The following is a 12,138-nucleotide window of genomic DNA, read 5'->3' as shown; positions in this document are numbered from 1 at the left end:
GCAAGTATTAAGAAATACTTGCAGCTTGGCTTTTGTCTCTGGAAAATTTGAATTATCCCACCTGAAAAATATAGAGGGTTTGGGCATCCAACCCCACCACTGATAAAAAAGAGGATGACTGTGGGATGCTCTCTCCCTTCCAGGAGCACTTACGTCCCTGGGAGGTGAGAAAGGATGGATCAATTGAAAATTATTTATTATTTAAGAACTCATCTGTTTAAACAACATTGTGGCACCAGGAGAGGGAATAGGTTTGATCTCAATAAATAGAAATAGTAATACAATAATAAAAGAAAAAGACAGGGTTGGCAGACAGCTCTTCTAAACCTCGAGTAATTTATAAATCAGGGTGGATATACTTAAAACATCAAAATCTAGCTTTCTTACTACAAATTCCTGATGGCAGGTATAGCTGGTCTCAGTGCTGTAAGTAGCTGCAATGCTCTCTAAAAGTGAGTAAAACCCAGGGCTGGAGTACATAAGGCCCTGTCAGAGCTTCCTTTACAAATAGCCATAATAACACTTCCCTCCCTCCCAAGAGTGTCATGAGGGTTAATTATTTAACATTCGTAAAGCACTTGCAGGACTGGAGATGAAAGTGGAAAGTATTATTAAGGATAGATTTGGTTTTATAGGAGGCCTGGTCAGAAAATTGCATTTGGAGTTGAAATATGGTTTATGAGTGGGGATCCTAGGAGGCACATCCATCAGACCTGGAAAGCATGGAAAATGGAAAATGAAGTGCTTTGAAGGAGTTAATCCAGTTAATAATTAATGCAGTGTTTTGGGGATGAGGGGTGCAGGCACCTGGGAGTGGGAGGGTAATGCCCCACACAGCTCCCCTGTATCACATCCTGCATGAGGTGGGTAGTGGGGAACTCTGATGGAACGAAATTTAATCGTTGTACAAAATCTGAGAAAAATAGGATATGGAGGGGGAAAGCCTTGAGATTTGCTGAGAATTCAGCAAATCATGGATTACTTTTGTGGGAGAAATCTGCAAATTAAAGCACCTGGTGGGCCTAGGAATGAGGGATTTCTGTGTCACCTTTCCCTTCCAGCTGGGGTTTGGGAGGCAGGGAGGAGGCAGGTGAGGCGGGTGCCACGGGCAGGGGAGGAGCACAGATCACCTGGGAGCAGGTGCAGCACCAGGATCACCAGGACAGGTAAGGCTCTGCTGGCAAGGGCTGGCACAGGATGGGGGCTCTGTTAGGAAGGAGCTGGCATGGGGAGGGGGGAGGTCACCCCACACCATGGGATCGGAAGGGACCCCCTGCCTGCCCCTTATGGACCCCTCATTCTGGCATTCAAACTCCATAGGGAGAGAAGGGAGGGGTCAGGGCGGGTGAACCACTGCTTCCCTCAGGAAGGCAAATTTGGGAGAGATTTAAGGATTTTAGTGTCCTCAGCCCACTGGGATGTCCCCCTGCTCTGAGGTCCCCGTGAAGGGCCTCATAGGGGATTGGCTGCTGTCCCTGCTGGGCTGGGAAGCAATGTGGCAGCCCAGCAAACCCGCAGTTACTTTTTTCAAGGAGGAAGTTGGAAAATAAACATGATATGTGGGGCCCAAAATAGGCAGCAAGGAGAGCGGGGCAGCCCGGGGGCAGCCTGGGGGCAGCAGGGCCCCAAAAACCCCTTGCCAGTGTGCAAGGAGCCCTTGCTGGCTCCCTGCTCTATTCCCAGTCAAATTAAATGCAAACCCTCTGCCTCACAGCCAAACCAAAATTGCTGCTGCGTGCACTGAACCAAAAACTCCCTCCCCACCTTCCTCTACCCACAGAAATGCCTAGAAAAGCCACTTCTAGTGCCTAAAACCTCAGAGATTGGATTTGTAGAGTCCCAGAATGGTTTGGATTGGAAGGTTCCTTAAAGTTCATCTTGTGCCACGTCCCTTGCTGTGAGCAGGGCCACCTTTGCTGCAGAGGAAGTTTTTTTTCCTTCTTTCTTCTGTTCTTCTTACCAGCTTATCATCAAAAAGCTGCCAACCCCTCTCCTTAGCAGGGCAGGGTGTGATGGCTGAGGCTCCAGGCTCTAGTGGAGGGGCATGTTGGGGACCATAGCTCTGGGGTACCCAGGGACAAGCTGTGGTACTCAGCAGGCTTAGGGTTATGCGTTTTATGGGTATTTTGAGTATATATTGCAATGGAAATGGTTTTAATCCTTTGTCTTGGATAGTTTTCCTTGAGGGATGTTGAAGACACACAGTGCTTAACCTGTGTCACATTCTGAAGCAATTGGGACAGTTTGAGGACAAGCATTCATCTACTCTTTGGAAAATGCCCAGAGAAGTTGTGGAATCCAGCAAAGTTGTGGCTTTCCCACCCCTGGAAGAGTTCCAGGTCCAGGTTGACTGGTACTTGGAGCAACCTGATCTACTGGAAGGTGTCATTGCCCATGGCAGGGGGTGGAACTGTATTATCTTGATATTACCTCCAACCCAAACTGTTCTGTGATTCTAGGATTGTATAAATACTGATTTTTGTGGCATTTTTGATGGTGATAATGCTGGGTTTGAGTTTATTTTGGGTTGGTACCTGTGAGGGGTTACTGGAGTCAGGGCTGCCCCATCACACATCATGGAGCAAGGGAGGCAATTCAGGGCACAGATGGCACCATCCCTTTAGAAAGCACTTTAATCTCTTTACCGTCATGTAGAGGTAAAGAAAAATGGCTTTCAAGATGGTGAAGTGCATTTCCTCCAACAGATAATTTTTAAAGTCAGACCTCGCTGTCTTATTTGTCCACAAATAAACAAATGCAGGTTGCAAGAGAAGGAATGACAGAATGCCTGTTCTGAGACCCTGTAATTAGGCTTTGGTTAATTTATTTTATTTCTCAGCTTTCTTCACTGAATGTAGCTTCTTGCTGCTTCCCTGTTGGCAGGGCTCAGAGCAAAGACAGGGATGGAGAATCCAAACCAGAGGCTTATAAAACAGGAGACAAAAGGAAGCAGAATAAGGAAGAGGAAGCAGAGCTGTATAAGTTCTCCATCACTAGTTTTTATATTTCTCTTCCTCAGTGTCTCTTTCTGGGTGGTTCCATTGTGTCTATTAAATAGACTTCTAGTCCAGCATCCTGAATTTAAAGCTTTCATTCCTATTTGAACTTCCACGTTGAACTTTACTGTTTCAGAAGGATTCAGCTTGTGTTCTCTGTCTGCAGCCACTCCTACAATACCTCATGGTGCTTCAGATACTTCCTGGCAATTGAGCCTAATAGTTTCCAATGATGAAGATAATTTTTTAACCTAAGTCCAAAGCTCTTAAGGATCCTTTAGAGGCAGAAATGTTGCTTTCTTGCTTTTTCAGCTGCAGCTGAGCTCACCAGTATGAGGAAGATGATTGCTCAGTGTCACTGTTAACACTCCCTGGTGCAGACACAAACAGAAGGAAAAGAGAACCTGACGATAATGGGATGGAATGGTTCAGAGTAGGGTTTTAGCCTGACATTAATGCATTAGGGATCCAGCTCCTGCGGGAGCTAATGGAAGTGCTGCTATGATTATTAGTGTCTCTGCAGACAAATAAGACAACACTGGTAATGAGTGAGGCAGCACAGGGTACAGGAGAGTTTATCACTGTCTGATGCCTCTCCTGATACCTTTTGGGTGTCTCCTGCCATCTCTCTGTCCTCAGAGACAGAGATATCTCACCCCTGTGTCTGGACTGCTGCCATCCACATCAGGTGCCGGATTTGGACTGTGGGGTTATGTTGTATTCAGGGACACACACCGAGGATATGCAGAATAGGGAAGGGGCTTACTGAGGATGTTTTTTTGAGTGCAGCACCTCAATTGCTGTCAGTCTGTAGGTCTGAGTTTGATGTGCTCCTGCAGCTGCAGATTTAACCAAAGAGCCCTTCTGGAAGGCTGGAAATAGCTTCATTATTTCAGATAAACATTTCAGTGGCATTCCTCACCTCAGCCTGAGCTCAGCCTGGGTGGTTTTTTTGCAAGCCAGTTTCTCCTCTTTGAGTCAGCCTTTCCCTGGGGACCATCCCTGTCACCCACAGATGCTTTGAGAGCCAAGCACAGGTCCTATGGTGAGCAAGCCAGCTCCAGTGTGTCTGAACTGCCTGGTTCACATGGGCTGAAGGGCAAAGTTAATTGCAGGGGTGATGGCTGTCAGCTCTTTCCACTGGTGAACTTTATACTCTAATTTTCTAACTGGGGAAAATGGAAGTGATGCCCTGACTGAGACACTATCAATGGACTTAAACCACAAAACCCCGTCAGTAAAACCAAGTGAGACATTTGGAATAGTAAAATGGCCCTGGTTTTGGCTAAAAAAAGAGTTTATGTCTGCTAGGGTAGAGTGAGAAGGAGGTGAACGCCTAATTGGCTTCTCAGGCTCCTTACCATCCTCCAGATGCCTCCCCAGGTGGTTGGTGCATTAGCTATAAACAAAGAAAAAACCGGCTCCTCAGGGAGGTGATAAGAGCAGATGAAACAGTAAATCATTAAGCAGACACAGCATAGGGCACTATAATAAACAGGGGGCAAAGAGCAGGAATGACAAGCCAGCAGGGACACAGGGGTGTTGCCAAACGTGGCTGGGTAATGAGGGAAGGGGCAAAGTCATCCCAGGGATGCCCTGGGATGGTGGCTGTGGCCACCAACACCAGCACCCACTGGACCTTCAGCTTGTTTTTCTCCCTGCTGATTGTAAGCATGTCTCACTTCCTTTGGAGCTACAGGGATAAACAAGAGCTGTTTGCCTCAGGGCACTAACATAACTGTAGTTGGTTTTTTCCTCTGTGCTTACCCACTGCATGTTTTTAGAGGAGGAAGAGAAGCAGGAGAAATAGTTTTGCTGGTCACATGTACCAGCTGAGCCATGTGCTCCCTGCTGTCAGGCATGAATGGAGACCAGCAACCCCAAGAGTCCCCATCACCCCCTGAGCTCAGCTCAGGTCACATAAGCACTGTAAGGTGGCTGTGCATACCCCATTTAGCTGATCTTTTAATTGTGATTGATCAGTGTATCCTTCAGGCCATCCCAATTTGACTGCATCAATCTCAGGTGGAAAACCATCAAGCCCCACTTTATATCAGCCTTTAATATGTAACTGCATGATATGTAATACAGCATGATATGGCTGTAATCCTTCTTGTTGTGGTACTCTGGGATGGGTTTGGTTCTGCTTCCAGTTATTACCTTGATATTTTATCTTTCTTCCTTGTACCTAATCTAAATTTCCCCTCTTTCAGTTTAAAGCCATTAACCTCATTTCATGTATATGATGAGATTCTCTACTCACCCAGAAAATATAGATTTTTCAGCCCTCTCCATGGCTTGGGAATGCTGCTCCCTTAATCACAGGGAAACAGGTGAATGCTCCCATTCCCCAATTGCCCCTTTCAAAGGACTGCAGAGATGATTGTATTAACCCACTGGAGTGTGCCAGCCCTGCTGGTAAGCAGCATCTTGCTTTGATTTTCTGTTTAATTACCCAGTGCACCCTTTGTCAAGAAATCTTTCCTTTTAAGTCATGAGACAAGGCAGAATCCTGCAGTGCTAATAGTGACCTGCAAAGCTGCCAGCTCATACCCCATGCACAGCTCTTCTATTCTTGGATTAAATCCCCCCAAAATTCATCTTCATGAACCCACCGGGATATCTCAGAGGTGCTTGGTGACAGGGTGGAAACCAGCCTGGTGGCACTGCAGGGACATCAGCCCCATGTGCTGCCATGTGTGGCTGCATGTATCAGGGTGATGTTTTCATGTGGAGCCAATGTTTGCTTAGCTCGAGCTGTTGGATTAGCTGTTTGGTTAAACCAGCTCAGATGAGGCAGGTTGGTTGCAGGGATTTAGGAGATTAGTTTTAACCCAGTGGATTTTCCTGCTCAGGAGCAGACTCCTCTGGGAGATGGTATCTGCATCAGCCATGGACTTCAAGGGATGAAACAAGGTGTCCCTGACACAAACCAACCTGAAATCAGATATTAATAAAGCCAAAGAAACAGCTCCCTTAGTCCAAGGCTGACAGCAACAACTCATGTTTAACCCCACATACAAATTATCCCTTGTGCAGCAGCAGAATAAGAACTTTTTTTTGGTTTATATTTTCAGCAAGTGGGGACTGAAGCCTGAAATGCTGCTGGGGAAGGCAGTTTCAGGATAATTGGGATGTCTGGGATAGGCAGGCCAGATCCAGCTCCAAACCATGCAACTCCTGCAATGTGGAGGGACAACATCCACTCCACAAGGGACACAGTTTCCACCCAGTGTTAAGTGGGGATTGGCACAGAGAAGTTACTAAACAGAGAAGGAAGTCCTGGGCACCAGCAGCACAGCCTTTGTTATCAATTAAAACATTCCTAATTGCCCAGCCTGACATCACCTCACACCAAGGCAGCCCTCAAACATATGGTTGAAGCCATATGAAAGAGCTGGTAAGTTCTCAGCCTAATTAAGAAAACTGCAAACAGGAGCTGGCTGGGTTTAATTGCTGTAATTCTCCCAGGGAATGGGTCCCCCAGCATCCTGCAATCCATGTGTGTGCACTCTGGCACAGAGGCTCCAGCAGCTTGATGCAAGTCCTAGTTTAGGGATGCTCAGGAGAGGGAAGAAGGAGTGTGAGCAGGTCAGGATGCAGGAAATGACTTGATTTGTTTGCCCAAACCCACAATGTTTTGTTTCCAGCAGCTTTTGGGGTATTTTTGAAGGTAGATTTTTAACAAAATGCTTTGGTTTATAGAATACATGCAGGGTATTTTTCACCTCTTCCATGGCCTGAAATAATTCCAGAGATCTTAAAAAATGTTGGACTTTGCACACACTTCTGTGGCTGTTCATGGAGCTAAAGAAACACTGCTTTTTACTCTTAGACATTCCTGTTTTCCTTGTGTATTATCTCTCCTATCTGGTCCTGAAAAGCCTGCTCTGTCCTGGTCAGCAGCAGATCCTTATGCTCATACTTGCAGAAGAGCAATTAAAGCAGGACCTCCTGCTGAGAAGGATCCTTGGAATTAAAGGTTCAGGCTGGGCTGTGTCAGACATTGAAGCAGATTTGGGGTCTTTTTGAAACAACTGTGTCTTTGACATTTCCAAGTCTTGGGGCAAGGACCTCAGAGAGGTCCCAGGGGTTCCCAGTGCTCCTTCCTATTCCCATGTGCTTGGTCAAGCCTGTTCCAGTCCTTCCTGAAAGGCAAATCTTGTTTTTTCCAAGTGTTATGCCAAATAACTTGTGTAAATTGAATAATGACATTATTTTTCTTTGCCTTGTAGTCAGAGGTTGACAGGATGGCGAATTTTAAGGGTCACGCACTTCCAGGCAGCTTCTTCCTGCTCTTTGGGCTCTGGTGGTCTGTGAAATACCCACTGCAGTATCTCAGCCAGAAAGTAAATAAGAAATCCCACAGGACTTATTGTTTCCAGCGTGTGGATGCCATTGAAGGGGGAATCAAAATCCTCTTTTCTCTAATAGGTAAGGGTTATATTTCACTTGCTATGCCAGTATTCATCTAGCCTGTGGTGATGACTGTACAGAAGCCCTGACTCCAGAGAAACTGGTCTAGATGTGGAAGGATCAGAGAATCTTTGGATTCTCTGCTGGAAAAGACCTCTTAGATCATTAAGTCCATCCACTAACCACTGCCAGGTCCACCATTAAACCGTAAACCTGAACACCACATCTACATTTTTTGAACACTTCCAAGTACTGAGTCCAGCACTCTCCTGGGCAGCCTGGATGCATCCTTGATATCCATCTTGACTTGGTCTCTGGAATAGTTTGATGTGGAAAAGCAAGTATCACACCCCTTCCCAAAGCTGAGCTGCCATTAAACACAGGCCTGATTTTTCCATCTAGTCTTTTCTCCCTGATGCAAACTCACCAGCTCCTGCTTCAGAACCCCCAGCAGCTAGGAGTAGTCTCAGCCATTGCAAATAAACCCCCAGAAACTCCATGCTCTTGGGTGGCCTGCAGGGATGCTGGCGGAGCAGTTCGTCCCCGATGGTCCCCACTTGTACCTGTACAGCGGGGAGAAGCGCGACTGGGTGAAGCTGATGAACTGGCAGCACACCACCATGTACCTCTTCTACGGCCTCTCCGGGGTGGTAGATGTCCTCACCTACATCTCTGAGGTGGTGCCGCGGGGTCTGGATCGCCTTATGTTGGCCGTGGCCGTGTTCGTTGAAGGTTGGTGGTGCTTAATTCAGGGAGGGATATTGGGGAGCAAGTCAGAGAAGGACTAAAATTTACCTGGCTGAGATATGGCTCCAGATGCCTCTGGAGAAAGGACACATTGTAGGGGATATTTTGTTGCAGGCTGGAATAGAATGAGATGGGAAATACATTCACGGATAGGTTCTTGCAGTGGGATTTCTGGGATTTGGGTTTGGGATTTCTGAGGCTACTGTGGTGCAAAGCAGCAGAATGAGATTCTTTGTTATGATAAATGGCTGGTGGACTCTGCATTTCTCTGCCATCCACAGGCTGTTCTTCCACCCCATGTTCCCCCTGAGAGCCATTAATTGCACTGCAGGCATCATTAGCCTGATCTGCTTGCATGAGCACGTGGCAATTTGAAGTGATTTATTTCAGCTTCAGCATATCCTGAATATCATTCTGTCCTCAGGATGCCTTGCAAGTCACCAGCCGGGATTCCAGACCCCTCTTCGATCATAGAATCATATAAAGACTTGGCTTGGAAAGAAGCTTAAAGATCATCTAGTTCCAACACTCTCCCACGGGAAAATAAGGTCTTGTTTATATAGAACCCTCAATGAAGGCACAGCTCCTGTTACTTTTCCTTTCCCAATCACAGCAGTTTCTGAGGCAGCAGCAGCAGGAGCAGCTCCAGATGCATAGTTTGGCATGTAAGACCAAAAAAACATTTACAGCTCCCCCCCCAAAAAAATTATGAAGTTTAGCAATAAAAAAGAAGGACACAGCAGAAGCCTGGCTAGAAAGAAAGGGTCATTTGAAGAGGTGATAGCACAGATGTGGGAAGTCAACTACCCTGTCCTTGGTCACTGTATTGCTCAGATCCTCCTGCCCCAAGGTTGGGCATCTCATCCTTCCAGGATGCTGGGATGCCAGGAGGCCTAGGGGATGGTGCTATGTGGAGTTCCTTTTTTCCATGATGGCCTGTCTCCATTTGCCATCCAGGCAGGTGAATTACTCAACTCGGTGGCCATGGCTGCTGTTGTTAATGCTGCTCTAAGCAGGACTCGTGTTTTGGCAGGTTGTCTCTTCTATTACCATGTCCTTCACCGCCCCATGTTGGATCAGCACATCCACTCCCTGCTGCTCATCACCATCTTCATCGGGGCTGGCAGCATCCTGCTGGAGGTTTTCCTGCGTGACAACATTGTCCTGGAGATGTTCCGAGCCAGCATCACCATCGTCCAGGGAACTTGGTTCTGGCAGGTCCGTTCTGCCTTCTCAGAGCAATGAAGCAAAGGGAAAAGAGGGGAACAAGTTGTAGATCATGTATCAATCACACATCTCCCAAGGATTATTTTGCCAGGCTCTCTTCATAAATAGCTCATAACCCAGAATGAAAATTTACTTATCACAAGTCATCTCTGATGGCTGCTTCTGCTGCAAGAGCTGCTTGTTTTGGCTTATTGCTTCTCCAAGGGGAAGAGCAAAAGCAAGTGAGCAACATTTTGCAGTACCTAAGGAACAAGTACTAATTGCTTAATGTGTCTAATGCTCCCTGCAGCCCTCCCTCTGGTTTAGTGGAAAGATACAAACACCACCAGCTACAAAACAGCTGAGTTAATGTACAGCCAACTGCTTGCTTTGGTAGGAGTTGGAAAAGCAAAGAAATCAGTTGGAGATAATTCCTCTCAAAACTAAGCTGTCAAAAAATTCGCCAAAGAAAGACACAAAACCAAACCAACCAACCAAAAACAAGCAAAAAACTGACCAAAATAACCACCCCAAAACCAAACCACTTTCTCTTTTTCAAGGCTGCGCTAGCTCAGCCTTTCTTCAGAGGTAGAAAACTGGGCTGAGCTTGTACAATACTAAATCTGGAATATTAAAAGGATGGCTTGGAATTTGGAATGCTGAAGGAAATTGTGTCTGAATATTGAGCAGAAAAAATCAGGACACAGATTGGCTTTGTGTGGCCTGTCATTGCAAGGATGAAGTTCAGTCTTTCAGCAAAAACCTCTATCCTGGTCAGGGCTCAATTCTGAAGAAATTTCTCAATTTCTTCAGTCACCACATGAATAAAGGTAACTCTCTGTGAGAGTGATGAGGCTCTGACACAGGTTGTTTCCAGCTCTAACTGTTCTGGGATTTTATCATTTTTTTCCCAACATAATTGTTCTACCAACTTCTTGTTCCACCCAGATCGGTGTTGTGCTGTTCCAGCCATGGGGAGGTCCCGTGTGGGATGAGAATGACCACAGCAACATCATGTTCCTCACGATGTGCTTCTTCTGGCACTGGGCAGCTGCTGTGGCCATCCTGGCTGTGAATTACACCCTCACTTACTGGTATGGCTGGGACAGGAACTGGGGCAGGCCTGGTGGGATGTCTGTAGTGAGACAGATGTAACTCAGCCCTTCCTGCAGTACAAAATCACAGCCAAATAAGCAGTCCCAGACTACTGCAGGTTTTAGGGCATGGTGTTTGTTGAGTGCACAGAATGTAGAACAGTGTCAGTGAGAGACACAGGCACTAAACAGGGAGAAGTCAAACAACCGAGTCCCTGGTGGTAAAGTCACACTGCTTATGTTCCTGTACACTGAGTACTGAAGTCAAACTTCATTTTGATAGAGACATCAAAGCATTACCAGGACCCCCTGACACTTCATCCCCTGCCTTGCAAGGACTTCAAAGCGGTTGAAGGTCACTGTATTCTTGGAGGTACAAAAACTAAAATAAAAGCCAGCCCCCAGTTTGGCTTTTTCAAGGGGATGGGAAAATTATCCCATTTTAAGGGATGTTCTGAGGGATGCTGTGTGAGCTACAGAACAGATAGTTCAGTCCATACCATCAAATAGACTTTACACAGAACAAAAACCACTGAATCCCCCATCAATAGCATTTTAGGATGTCTAGAATGAGGGTTCTGGTGAGTGGCACTAGGTCGAGGATTTTTCTAATAATGATTTATTCTTCCTGTGCTACAGCTGTCTCCAGAGGTTCCGGAGGGGCACTGGAGAGCCCTACATCAGCCTGGGGGTCCGGCAGCAAAAGTGTGACAGCAGCTCCCAATCTGCCTTCTTGAATGGCTCTGATGAAGACTGAAGAGGGTGAAAACTCCTGCTCCAAATACATGAACAGTCCTTTTTCTGGAAGAAACCAATATAATGAAATATTTTTGTTTTGGAAGAGTGAGAGGTGCCCCCATGGTGCTGCTGAGAAGAAGGCTGAGCACACAGGGGTGTCTACCCTCCATCCATACCTGAATATCTCTGGCTCAGACTTGGGCACAGCGTGAAGTGATTTCTAGCAACAAAACAAAGCATAGAAATTCAACATGACAAGATTTCTTCATTCTATGGGCTCCTCCATGTGTTCTCATAGGGAGGGAGGGCATCCTTTGGCCGGCTGACTTTTCCAAGAGCCTGGAGGCTTTGACCTGCCATGATTGAAGTCAGAGAAATCTCCAGGCTGAGGTCATGCACCTCTGGTGTGAGGCAAAGAGGACGAATAAGAGAGTTTTGAATGTGAGATTATGGCAATTTTTGCAACACCAGGGCTAGATTACAAACAATACAAATCTTATTACTGAAGCTTTGAACTAAAAAGGGGTTTTGTTAATCATTTTCCTGTTCACTTAAAGGCTAAGAGAGTAAATAAATGTGAAATTAAAATCCTCACTGAGCTGATCGCCTTAAATTTAAGACTGATAAATCATAGAGTGTGTAATAATAGCTTAGAAAAATCCATCCCTCAGACCTGCAAAGCCTGAAGAACTGCAAGATATACAACTATGCAGCAGAGATTCATGAAATGTCCCAGTTTTCCATTGAAAATAAACCCCCTCAGCTTGGAAAGCAAGAGGAAACAGGCACATGGTTTGTTTTTAGGCTGCCTTTACTAGCTAATTTCTTGCAAAAAGTGACTGGAAATATCACCTCCTAGACAGGAGGAAAATATGCTTGTAGTATGGGGATTTAAAAAAAAAATTATATATACACATCTGTATGTATAAATAAATAAAATA

At 45.9% G+C, this 12,138-nt stretch overlaps 1 protein-coding gene across 1 annotated transcript; it reads left to right on the top strand.

Annotated features, from left to right (window-relative positions):
- Positions 1 to 1,100: 1,100 nt before the first annotated feature.
- On the top strand, positions 1,101 to 12,138 carry LOC131588265 (transmembrane protein 45B-like). The gene is made up of 6 exons (XM_058856997.1): positions 1,101 to 1,166; positions 7,232 to 7,430; positions 7,932 to 8,144; positions 9,193 to 9,377; positions 10,314 to 10,459; positions 11,099 to 12,138. Exons 2-6 carry the CDS (start codon positions 7,247 to 7,249, stop codon positions 11,214 to 11,216), a joined length of 846 nt encoding a protein of 281 aa, XP_058712980.1. The 5' UTR covers positions 1,101 to 1,166; positions 7,232 to 7,246; the 3' UTR covers positions 11,217 to 12,138.

This window comes from Poecile atricapillus, chromosome 25 (genome assembly GCF_030490865.1).
Source record: "Poecile atricapillus isolate bPoeAtr1 chromosome 25, bPoeAtr1.hap1, whole genome shotgun sequence".
NCBI classification, from domain to species: Eukaryota; Metazoa; Chordata; class Aves; order Passeriformes; family Paridae; genus Poecile; species Poecile atricapillus.
The sequence above is the reverse complement of the archived record's forward strand: the minus strand, read 5'-3'. Positions and strand labels throughout refer to the sequence as shown.

Excerpts from the sequence above, each read along its gene's own strand:
- LOC131588265 (XM_058856997.1), top strand. The coding sequence starts at position 7,247 with ATGGCGAATTTTAAGGGTCACGCACTTCCAGGCAGCTTCTTCCTGCTC. Across the intron at positions 9,378-10,313 it reads AGGGAACTTGGTTCTGGCAG|ATCGGTGTTGTGCTGTTCCA; the intron begins GTCCGTTCTGCC and ends TGTTCCACCCAG. Across the intron at positions 10,460-11,098 it reads AATTACACCCTCACTTACTG|CTGTCTCCAGAGGTTCCGGA; the intron begins GTATGGCTGGGA and ends CCTGTGCTACAG.